This window comes from Euprymna scolopes, chromosome 35, assembly GCF_053919585.1.
Source record: "Euprymna scolopes isolate OS-2025 chromosome 35, ASM5391958v1, whole genome shotgun sequence".
In the NCBI taxonomy this organism is placed as follows: Eukaryota; Metazoa; Mollusca; class Cephalopoda; order Sepiida; family Sepiolidae; genus Euprymna; species Euprymna scolopes.
In genome coordinates, this window is record NC_136516.1 from 28702864 (window position 1) to 28714950 (window position 12087).

General features: G+C 36.1%; 1 protein-coding gene across 3 annotated transcripts in view; it reads left to right on the forward strand.

Annotated features, from left to right (window-relative positions):
* The window catches only part of LOC145259769 (chitin synthase chs-2-like), a 298156-nt gene that overhangs the window by 150471 nt on the left and 135598 nt on the right, over window positions 1-12087 (forward strand). For all 3 annotated transcript variants that reach the window (XR_013864204.1, XM_080117512.1, XM_080117511.1), the window contains exons 14-15: window positions 6427-6481; window positions 6725-6780. Coding sequence is in view for 2 of the 3 variants with exons in the window: in XM_080117512.1 (XP_079973638.1) it covers window positions 6427-6481; window positions 6725-6780 (111 nt within the window). In the remaining variant the exon portion in view is untranslated. The remainder of the gene's footprint in view (window positions 1-6426; window positions 6482-6724; window positions 6781-12087) is intronic.

Here is a 12087-nt window from a genome sequence, read left to right on the forward strand (position 1 = left end):
TGGATCCCCAAGGCGGACGGTGGACTTACAAAAGTTGAACGAGGCGACCATGAGGGAGACGCACCACACTTCGTCCCCATTCAATCAGGTCTCGGTAATACCTGCACATACCAGGAAGACTGTACTCGATGCGTGGAACGGTTACCACAGTTTACCGCTGTCTCCAGCTGCACGAAACGCCACCACGTTCATCACTGAATGGGGTCGATACAGGTACTGTCGAGCCCCTCAAGGATTCCATGGATCAGGAGATGGCTACACCCGTCGGTTTGACGATATCACCATGGACATGGCTCGAAAAACTCGGTGTATAGATGACAGTCTCCTGTGGGACAACTCAATGGAATCCTCATTCTGGCACACAATTGAATATATAAACCACTGCGCCGATAGAGGGATTGTGTTTAACCCAGACAAGTTTCACTTTGCTGACATGGAAGTGGAGTTCGCAGGGTTTCAAGTAACAGCGAACGGGGTCAAACCCACAAGAAGAATGACTGAAGCCATCCTGAGCTTCCCCACCCCGACAAATATTACTGGGGTTAGGTCCTGGTTCGGACTCGTAAACCAAGTCTCCTATGCATTCTCACAAGCCGAAGTTATGGCCCCATTCCGAGAGTTGCTGAAAACAAAGGACAGGAAATTTTATTGGGATGAGACACTGGAACAGGTATTCCAAGAGTCGAAAAAAATAATAGTGGAAAGAATTGAAAAAGGCATCCAAACGTTCGAAATGAACAGAGCAACAGGACTCGCGACAGACTACAGCAAAACAGGGATATCGTATTTTCTGTTTCAAAAGCATTGCAGATGTGAGGGGGAATTAAACATGAGTTGTGGGGATGGCCATTGGAAACTCATCCTGGCGGGATCCCGTTTTACCAACGACGCGGAATCACGATATGCACCAGTGGAAGGTGAAGCCTTGGCTCTGATCTATGGGTTGGAATCATGCCGCATGTTCATACTCGGATGCCCAGACTTGGTGATTACAGTGGATCACTTACCGCTTGTAAAGATATTTTCGGACCGAGCCCTGGAGAACATAAAAAACCCACGCCTGTTAAACTTCAAGGAAAAGTCACTCATGTATAAATTCAAGATAAAACATCGACCGGGGAAACTCAACTTGGCCCCTGACTGTGCATCTCGGTACCCGGCGGGCACCCCACCAAGAGACCAGGACCAATCCATTGACACCGCAGTCAAAGCCGCCCTAACATCGATGTACGAGAATGATACTACGTTAAGAGCCATCACATGGGGAAGGATTGTGGCTGCGGCAGCCACGGACGAAGAATGTAGGACTTTGAAAGAGCTGATTCAAAATGGCTTCCCCCAGTCACGTAACAATATCCCAACCGTAGTTCGAGTCTTCTGGCCTATGCGTGAGGAATTATATTGCCTGGAAGGAGTGATCATCAAGGGGAACAAAATCCTAATACCTCGACAACTCCGCGCAGAGGTATTGGAATCTCTTCATTCCGCTCATCAGGGTGTGAACGGAATGCTGGCGAATGCGAGACAACGACTATTCTGGCCAGGGTTGGATGCTAACATCAGGCAAACAAGAGCCCAGTGCCGCACGTGCAATGAAATCGCACCGTCTCAGCCCAGGGAACCCTTGATGTCCCCAGCAGACCCGGAATTTCCATTTCAACAAGTGGTGGTTGACTTCGTCCAGATGCAGGGTAGACACTTTATGGTATACGCAGACAGGTATACGGGATGGGTTGAAGTGGCCCTAATGACGTCGGGAAGAGCCAAGACGGTGTGCGATACCTTGAGGACTTGGTTCTGTACCTACGGCGTACCGGAAGAGATTTCGTCGGATGGTGGACCACCATTTGAATCCCAGGAATACGACTCCTTTTTGAGGAATTGGGGCATACGAAAACGTACCTCATCAGCGCATTATGCCCAAGGCAATGGCCGCGCAGAGTTAGCCGTCAAAACCGCGAGACGTATACTGGCGGACAATACGGACAGTTATGGACGCCTGTGCCATGATCGGGCAGCCCGAGCACTACTGACCCATAGGAACACGCCTGTCCAGGATCTGGACATGTCCCCGGCCATGATGCTGTATGGTCGGGTCATTAAAGACCACCTTCCTGTCCTGCGGGACAAATACCAGGTTCGAAAACAGTGGACAGAAATAGGCAAACTAAGGGAAGTAGCAATGGCCAAAAGACATATGAGGAACGAGCAGTATTACAACCAACATAGTCGCCCACTCCGGGAACTCCAGGTAGGAGATTACGTCCAGATCCAGAACCAGGACGGGAACCACCCACGTCGATGGACAAAGACAGGGAGAATCGTGGAGACCCAGGGTTACCGACAGTACCAAGTCCGGGTCGATGGAAGCAATCGAGTGACATTGCGCAACCGTCGGTTTCTCCGTAGAATACACCCGGTAGTGGATGGCCCTCATAACATCAGACAAGAAATCCCGAACCCACCTATAAATGTGGAGACCCCACAGGAACAACCTCCGGAGGAGGCAATGGAGGTGGAACAACACGCCGACACGGAATCCCCAAGCGAACATGAGGAAGAAATGGAAGTGGAAGATACCACGGGAGGAGATACCCAAAAATACAGTCCTCCTCCGTTAAGGGAACCGTCAAGTCGGAGGACGAGAGCCCCAAGGGGTTTGTCGCCGCAAATGCGGGGGAAGTCGCACGGGTATTTCTCCACATAAAGGATGACCACAACAACTTGCTTTTGTGGTCACGAGGGGGAGGGGCATGTAGAGGCCAGAAAGGAGTTATCGCCCTTTCTCTCAGACTTGGCATAAGTGGAGTTATCCCCCTTATAAAAGAAGAGAGGAATCGCCATTATGTGTTTACACTCATCGACGGCGACACGCTGTCGGATTGGGAAACCAGCTTGCTTAACGCAAACTGTACACTTACAACCACTGTCAATATTTTTCCTTTTTTTCTCTGTGCACCTAAAACGAAATGAAACTTCCATGAGCAACTTTCCAAGAAATACCCGCCTGTGGAAACACAATACCATGGGACTGCTTTCCAGCAGAGTACAACATGGTCATTTTCAAGTTTAATGTTAACAAATTCTTGTTGAGCAGTCTTTTTAAATAATCAAATTCGGCCCAGTTTTAACCACCGTCTGCAATCCTCAAAATGTTTGTGTCACCGTCTGCTTAGCAAAAACTCATTAAGCATTATCCTTGAATGGCTTTTGGGCCTTGATCAGCGGAACTCAAAGAAAATATTTGTTTATTTTAATTTAATTCGTGTACTGACACATGATTATCACAGGGCACGAGGCTATTTAAATTTTAAATGATAATGAATTCACAATCGTTTTCTGTAAAACAAATGTATATCGAGATCAGGGGAGATAATTATGCTGACATTTCTACGGGGACAGGGAATATTCTAGAAATTTGTCAGCAAACTTGTATGCATAAGTATATAAGTAGAAAGATAGACACACACACACACACACACACACACACACACACATATATATAAATATATATTTATATTTGTGTTACAGAAGATCAGAAAACATTGGTACCATCGGTTTCAACACTAAAACAAGGGAACCAATATCTGGTCTTCTCTGTCAAATTCTGAACACAAAGAGCCCAACATAGGCGACCAGAGATTGATACCCTTTGTTTTTGACTTGAAACCGACGATACTGATGTTGTTCTGATCTTCTTCAACACAAATATAAGTAAATATTATGCTCTTATTTTAACATTTTCATTATAATTGGGCACTTTGTTGAGGTTACACAAGTATATATATATATATATAAATATATTTATTAATCATTTGTTCATATATATATATATATATATATATATATATATATATATATATATATATATATATATATATATTTCTGTGGATATATACTTCATTTCCTTATAATATATACCAATCCTTATTTAAGAAGCTCAATGTAATTACAGAGCAATATAATGAAAAAGCCTATATTCCAAAGTTCATGATGTTTCTTCTGATGAGTTAAGGGCAAAATAAATTCACTGATTGATATAATAATTAAGTGATTGATTTTGGTGCTACGAAACAGATACTGTCAAGAGTTGTAATTGTCAACTGAATTAAAGGAATAAATTGTAAGATGGTCAACATCATGAATTTTGGAATATAGACTTTGGTCATTAATTCATTGTGTGTGTGTGTGTGTGTGTGTGTGTGTGTGTGTGTGTGTGTGTGTATTATAGAAAAATCTTATTATTGAAAATTTATGCAAATTTTCAAAAAAAAAAACATTATGAACATGTAAAAAAGTATACAAAATTTTAATTATCCCACAAGGAATACAAATAAACAAGAAAGGCCTTCTTCCGCAGAGTTTCGAATAATGCAATTCTTCTCATCAGAGGAAAGAGTTTTGAAAAAAGTACAATAAATTTTGCAGGTTAATGTATTGAAAGAAACTGCAGATATGAAATGAATTACATTTGTATCAAAAAGTTTATTAAACAGTTAGTGAAAGTTTCTAGGGATTCATAATGATTATGAAAGCAGGAAACAAAAAAAATAAAAAGTGGAAAAAATGATATGGCGATTAAGTTTAAGTATAACGTTAACATAAACTAAAATATAATATTTTTTAAAAGTGCTCAATACGTGTGTAGAGCTTATAAATAGATAAATAAAAATATGTATATATACTAGCCTGGGTGCCCGGCGTTGCCGAGTGTTTGGAGGTGTGTGTTGAACAAAAAAAAAAAAGTGCGGTAGTAGGGAGGCAGGCAAGCAGGCTTGAAATCGTGACGTGAAGGCGGAAAAAAGTGAAAGAAAATCTGACGTCTTACCGCTACTCCACGACACGACCGGAAGTCTAAAGCGTTCAAATTTACATAGTCAATCAAAAACAAAAGATGACTTACAGAAATGGCGTTGCTTTTAAACCTTCCACGAAAGCAATTAGACACAAGGTCGTTTTTAATGTGGGGAAAAACCAGCTCCCCCAAAAAGGGGGCACTCTGACAGTATCCTAACAAGTAGTAGTCTCAGTAGGAAGGGTTTCCCCTATATTGACCAAGGATCAATTACAGAACAGATATTACCTGGTCCGAAGGCCAGGCGTTTGCGTTTGAATAGTTTCGCTTTATTTGTATGAAAAAGACAAACAGCCGAACAACTGCACGGTGGGAATTTTGTTTAACTCGAAAAAAACAAAAACAAAAAAAACGATAGAGACGATGTCCATTTGCGAATCTGAGATATTACAACATGGGAAGTATGTGAAAACTTCTCACGGAATCTAACTGACGTGAGAAGTCCAATGCAAAAAACCTTTCGTAGACATACACAAACGATCATACCCATTTTGCCTTATATATATATTAGACGTATGTGTGTATATGCATATATATGCATGCAGAACGCATGTCATAATAGTATTTATAAAAAAAGACTAGTTACATCATGTCTGTCAGAGAGAGAGAGAGAGAGAGAGAGAGAGAGAGAGAGAGAGAGAGAGAGAGAGAGAGAGAGAGAGATTGTAGAGGAGAAGAAAGGGGGTGGAGCCAATCAAATTATAGACAAGAGTTTTGCTCAAAAGTCCATGCAGATTCCTGAAATTCGACATGAAAATTCCCAATTCGACAAAATGCATTTGTTGAAGGTTGGAGGTTACACCAGAAGAAACGTTGTGAAAATAACATCCAAGATGATAACTGTATAATCCAAATAATATCAAAGACTGCCTTGCATGCTATGGTAGCAATGAATGTATTAGCACTAAAATCTATATAAATAAAACAGTAGATCTAAGTGTGTGTGTGTGAAATATTTAACCGATAAGCTTTTAACTCTTGACTGAAATATTTAACCGATAAGCTTTTGCCTCTTGACTGAAATTAACAGGAAATAGTAATCATACACCAAGGATGATTTATAACGAGTTTGTTTGGATGAATGAATAACGCGTACAGAAATATGTTGGCCAGTCGAAATGCAAGATGTTCATTTCAAGTTGCCGACATATTTTTAGTTTTTTTTTCTGCGCATGCGCAAATTTATTCATAGTTTGAAGTCGTTTAAATTTATATCCTTTTTTATTTTTATCGATTTCTGTCGATAGTTCAAACGGTAGAGAATGCGGCTGAAGTGCTAAATGTCTTAGCTGATGCTACCCAAAACATTTTTGTTGCAATCTTTTGAAATCAGTACTATATATTAGGTACAATATAATATTCAATAGAGAATTGGCTGTGTAATAATAAATACGAAATCTGCATGAATTAAAATATATTCAAGCGTATTTTGCGACCGGGAAAGTGTTTAATAAAGCTTCTATTCTCTCATAATTCTTGTTGCTTCGAAAATTCTAATGAATCAAAAGTCAGAGATGTGAATTTTATTTATTTATTTTTTTTCTAAACAAAGTTTCCGGTTTTTATTTCAGAGTTGGCAAGCGGAATCCAACGGCACCAGATAAAACTGTAATTTCATATTTACAGGTCAGTACAAAGAAAATTAATGCAAAGAAAAAGAAAAAAAAACAATAACAAATAATTAAATTTATTCGGTAAAAGCCGTATCTATCCAACGCTGTCCGGGATACAGTAAAATCATAGTTTTTACCTTTTATTTTCTATAAAATAATAAATTATTTTTCATTCTAAACTTGCATCATTTTTGTTTTAATTATGAATTATTATATTCTATTTATTCTAACTCCTGAACTTTTTTGAAATTTTTAGGCATCCTTACAGTCTTTGCTCCAAAAGCTTGATGAGTCCGAGCCACATTTTGTCCGGTAAGTCGACATTTTGTCTCTCTTAAACTTTTCTTGATTGTTTTTTTGGCCTTTGGGCTGGGACCAAAGTGTAGTATCTGTTCCGGCAGATACTGCAAGCAAAGACCATATATGGGGGTAACTCCACATATCAGACCTTGGTCAATGTAGGGGCAACCCTTCATACCAATTGTTGCTATCCAGCTCCCATTTCCCACCCATCGGGAGCTGGTCCCGTTTTCCCCTCCCGCCCTCCCTCTCTCTCCACATTAAAAATGGCCTTGTGCCTAATTTTCTCAGTGGGGAAGCAAATAAATACAATCTGTTCTGCAGATGCTGCACTTAAGATAATTTGTACTAGTCAATGGAGGGGAAACTCTCTATACTGGCACAATTATTATTTTGGGTCACAACCAGAGTGCCCCCTTTTTACCCTACTTTTAGGGGTGTTGGTTTTTACCCACATTAAAAATGGCCTTGTGCCTAATTTGCTTTCGTGGGGAAGCAAATAAATACCATAATGTTTTAGATGGGCGTGGGGGAGGATGAGATCATCACCAGCATCATCGTCATTGTCATCATCATCGTTATCGTCGTGGTCGTAGTCGCCGTGGTCGTGGTCGTGGTCGTGGTCATCATCGTCATCATCATCATCATCATCATGTCTTTCTTTTTCTCATACCATAAATCACATTCTATTTTACGTTTATTCAACTTGACACAATAGATGCACCATCCTTTTTATATATAATGCTCATGAATACGAAATATCAATCAAGTTTAACTCATTTGCATATTGATTTTGCAAAAGAACATTAATTAATTAATTGATTATTTGTTACTGTTTTCTATATTTAATTATTGCTTTGATTTCAATATGACAAATAGTTTTGTTTGACAATATTGTTTTATTTCTAGGAACAAAGTGTAGTATCTGTTCTGATACTACGCATCACCTTTTCTGTCCTCGCTCAGTGGAGTAGAAATCCTTCATGACTGAGACAATTTTAATTTTTGTTCCTATCCAGAATGCCCCTTTATGGAGAGTTGGATTTCCCCACATTAAAAACCGACCTTGTGTCTAACTCTGCCCTCGTGGGGAGGCAAGTAAATAAGAACGTTTAGCATTCATGTTCAAATGTTCCTTCCTTTAGAAGGCAACCTAGATTTTCAACAAGTTGAGATCTATTTCTAAATTGGAAGTGAAAAGGGAAATTAACTTCTTTTTTCTTTTCCTTTCTTTATGGTCATATTTAAAAGATGAACAAATTTGTACGGAAATTACCAAAATGCTCACGGTAATTCATCGATATGAATAGATCAGGAATATTTTGTTTTGTATTTGCAGCAAAATCGTGAATGAATAATTTTCATTTTTATTTTTCATGTTATTTTTTTGTGGGAATCGCTCCAGACAACGTGTGAAGCCACGTCATATAAGGAGCTAAAAAAAAAATGATCATCTCAAAGACAGAAGATGCATATTGGTTTTAGTCTTGAAAAGACCTAAGCCATAGGTAGGAAGAAAGCAGTCAGCAGGAAGAGTTCCACAAGCGTACAGTGCTTAAAGAAAAGAGTTTATGGAATTAAAAAACTGTATCTCAATAGGTTATTTAAACAAAGAAATGATGAAGACCACTACACTAACGAGTCAAACGAGCTGGAACAAAGGAAGCCGAGAATCGGTCAAGCAATTCTGAAAAACACATGATGTAATAGTATTCATAGAAAAAATTGAGACTAGCAACATCACGTCTGTGAAAGATTTGCTTTTTAAATGAATATTTGAAGCAGAACACTGCGATAGAAAGTCGCCAAATTCAGTGAATAGATTATTATAAATTATGTGTAATGGATTAAAACAAATAAAAATAAATTAAATGAATAGATTATGATTAATTGAATGAATAGATTATAATTAATTGAATGAATAGATTATAATTAATAAAATGAATAGGTTGTAATTAATTAAATGAATAGATTATAATTACTAAAATGAATATATTATAATTAATTAAATGAATATATTATAATTAATCAGATCAATATATTATAAGAAATTAAATAAATAGATTATAATTAATAAAATGAATAGATTATAATTAATTGAATGAATAGATTATAATTAATAAAATGAATAGGTTGTAATTAATTAAATGAATAGATTATAATTACTAAAATGAATATATTATAATTAATTAAATGAATATATTATAATTAATCAGATCAATATATTATAAGAAATTAAATAAATAGATTATAATTAATAAAATGAATAGATTATAATTAATTGAATGAATAGATTATAATTAATAAAATGAATAGGTTATAATTAATTAAATGAATAGATTATAATTACTAAAATGAATATATTATAATTAATTAAATGAATATATTATAATTAATTAAATGAATAGATTATGATTAATTAAGCGTTCTTAGATATGTTTTATTTAGAAATTCATCCGATAAGTATCGAAAATCGAAAAAATCCGATCCTAAGAATAGTTTTACTTTCTTATAGATACAAAAGGATTTTTAAAGGGGGGATATTTTTTCCTTACACCGGCCAAGGGAGATTCAATTCTCAGCAAATCATTTCTTAAAAAAACAGATTTATTATAATCTGGAGATATAGCTTACTGGTAGAGCATCTAACTACATATTGAATAGTCTCTTGTTCACGCCCAGGTTTACCTCACCATTTTATTTTAATTTTTTCTTATTAATGAGTTCAATTTGCCATAAAAGAAGAAGAGGTACCATTTAAAATCGCTGCAATTCATTTCTTCGTTTTCATATTTTAAAACTTAACATTAATCAGAAGTGACTTTTTCACAGCATTCATCATCAGACCCAAATATTAGCTGACATGACATTGTAAACAAACAGAAACAGAATTTAATGAACGACATTATCGTTATTTTTCAAAATCAATTTATTATATATACACATATTTTTTTCGAATTTTTCCACCAGGCCACTTATGCTTCGTAATATATAATAATCAGTAGAGGATTGATTCTCTAATAATACATACGCAATCTGCATGAATTAAAATATCACGTTTAAGCGTATTGTATGACCAGGCAACGCCGGGCGTCCAGCTAGTATATATATATATATATATATATTTTACACGGTGGTCAGCACTTATGAAGGCCCGGAAGCCACTCAGGGATAAGGGTTATTGCAAGTACAGTACGTTAGTGTGGAGATTTAATAAAGTGTTTACTTAAGATGGCGGTTCATTAGGAATTTGTTAACGTTGGACTTGAACACATCCAAGTTGTAGTCAGGTGGGAAGCAGGCAGACGGAACAGAGTTCCACAGGCGTGCAGTTCTAAGAAAGAAGCTTTGTTCATGGAATCCACGTTTTGATTTAGGCACAGATAAAGAGTGGGGGAAATTTTTCACAGTGGATTCAGCTAGACGGGTGCTTTTCATGAAAGATTGGCAAGGAGGGACCAGAGATTGGAGTTCAGACGAGCACCTGCCACGGAAATAACGATAAAACAAAGATAGGCTCGCAACGTCTCTTCTGTGGGAGAGAGGTTGCAGGGTAGAGAAAAGGGCATCCCCCACAAAGCCATGAAGTCTATTTTGTACTCTGTCAAGATATATATATACTCCTATACATTTGTTTTTTTTTTTGTGTATTGATATTCATATTAAAAACCCTTTTTTCTATTTATTTAAAAAGAATTATGTTATATGTGGCTCATGGAATTGCATTCATCTGCAAAAAATCTAGCTAATTTGCATATTCTTTTAAACATTCATTTTAATTAATTCCCTATTAGTATTTTCGGTTTTCTTATGGGATGATCATCTTTAGTTAACTATTAGGTTTAATTATATTCATGCAGATATATTATGATTTATACTTGCGTAATATTTGCATAAAAAGGTTATAATAAACACAAACCTCTTTATATATTTATGTATGCGTATATATATTCGTTCAAAAAAATTTGCCTACGAAACTCCTCTGACAGTTTTTGATCTACAGACATGAAACTTAATATATAGGGTAATCAGAATCATGTAGAACTTTATTTTTGTGTTTTAGGCAAGGAAAGTCGGTAAAAAAGTGTGAAAATTAAAGAAATGGAATTTTCCAGGTAAAGATTCTGCTTTCCCAACTGCAATGATATGCAGAAGTTCAAGTGTAATGTTAACAAACATCTTTCTACTCATTTCCCTTCATAATGACCCCGCTAATTAAGTCCCTGATAGTAGCCCCCTGCTTCAAAGTGGCACTGTGCCTTGTTTGGGGTGAAAATTGAATAAAAAAAAAAAAAAAAAAAAAAGATCGATTATGCATGTGTAACGTAATAGCTATTGGTTCATGCTTTAATTTTTAGCCTTACAGCAAACATGCATTCATAGTTCATAGCTCAGGCATTAACGTCAAACGAAAAAGTAAATCGTAAGCTAAACGTTTTGGTGGTGGCACACGAGTCATTTTTATTTTTTAACTTTTTAAATCATTACTATGTATTGGGTCTAATATAATATAATAATAAATACGAAATCTGCATTAATCAAAATATCATATTTAAGCGTATTTTATGACCGGGCAATGCCGGGCTGCCTGCTAGTATATATATATATGTTTATGGGAAAATATATTTTTTTCAATTATATTTCACCATTTATTTATACCTGTCCTTTAATTTATGAAGCTCAATATAATTACAGAGCATATAACAAATAAATGACGAACGTCTAAATTCCAAATTTCAAGATGTTGACCATCTTACTGTTTATTTCCTTAAGTTCGTTGACATGCATAATTCTTGACAGTAGCTGTTTCGTAGTGCAAAATCATTCATGTAATTGATATGCTAATTCTTGAATTCATTTCGCCTTTAACTCATCAGAAGAAAATACACATCAATTTTAAAAGAAAATAAAGGAATTGAAAATTCAATGATGGCGTAACAAAATGAAGAAAATAATTGCAACTTTTCTCCCAAATTTTCGGATTTTGTAATCATGCCTTTATTTTCTTTTAAAGTTGACAAGTGCTTTTTCTTCTGATGAGTTAAAGGCGAAATAAATTCAATAATTAACATAATAATCACATGAATGATTTTGCGCTACGAAACAGTTGCTGTCCAGAATTGTACATGTCAATGCACTTAAGGAAATAAACGGTAAGATGATCAACATCTTGGAATTTAGAATATAGACTTTTATTATTTATTTTTATATATATATATATATATATATATATATATAAAATATATATATATATATATATATATATATAGTAATCCACATACAATACTGTTTTGCTGTATCACTGCTCATTAATGTGAC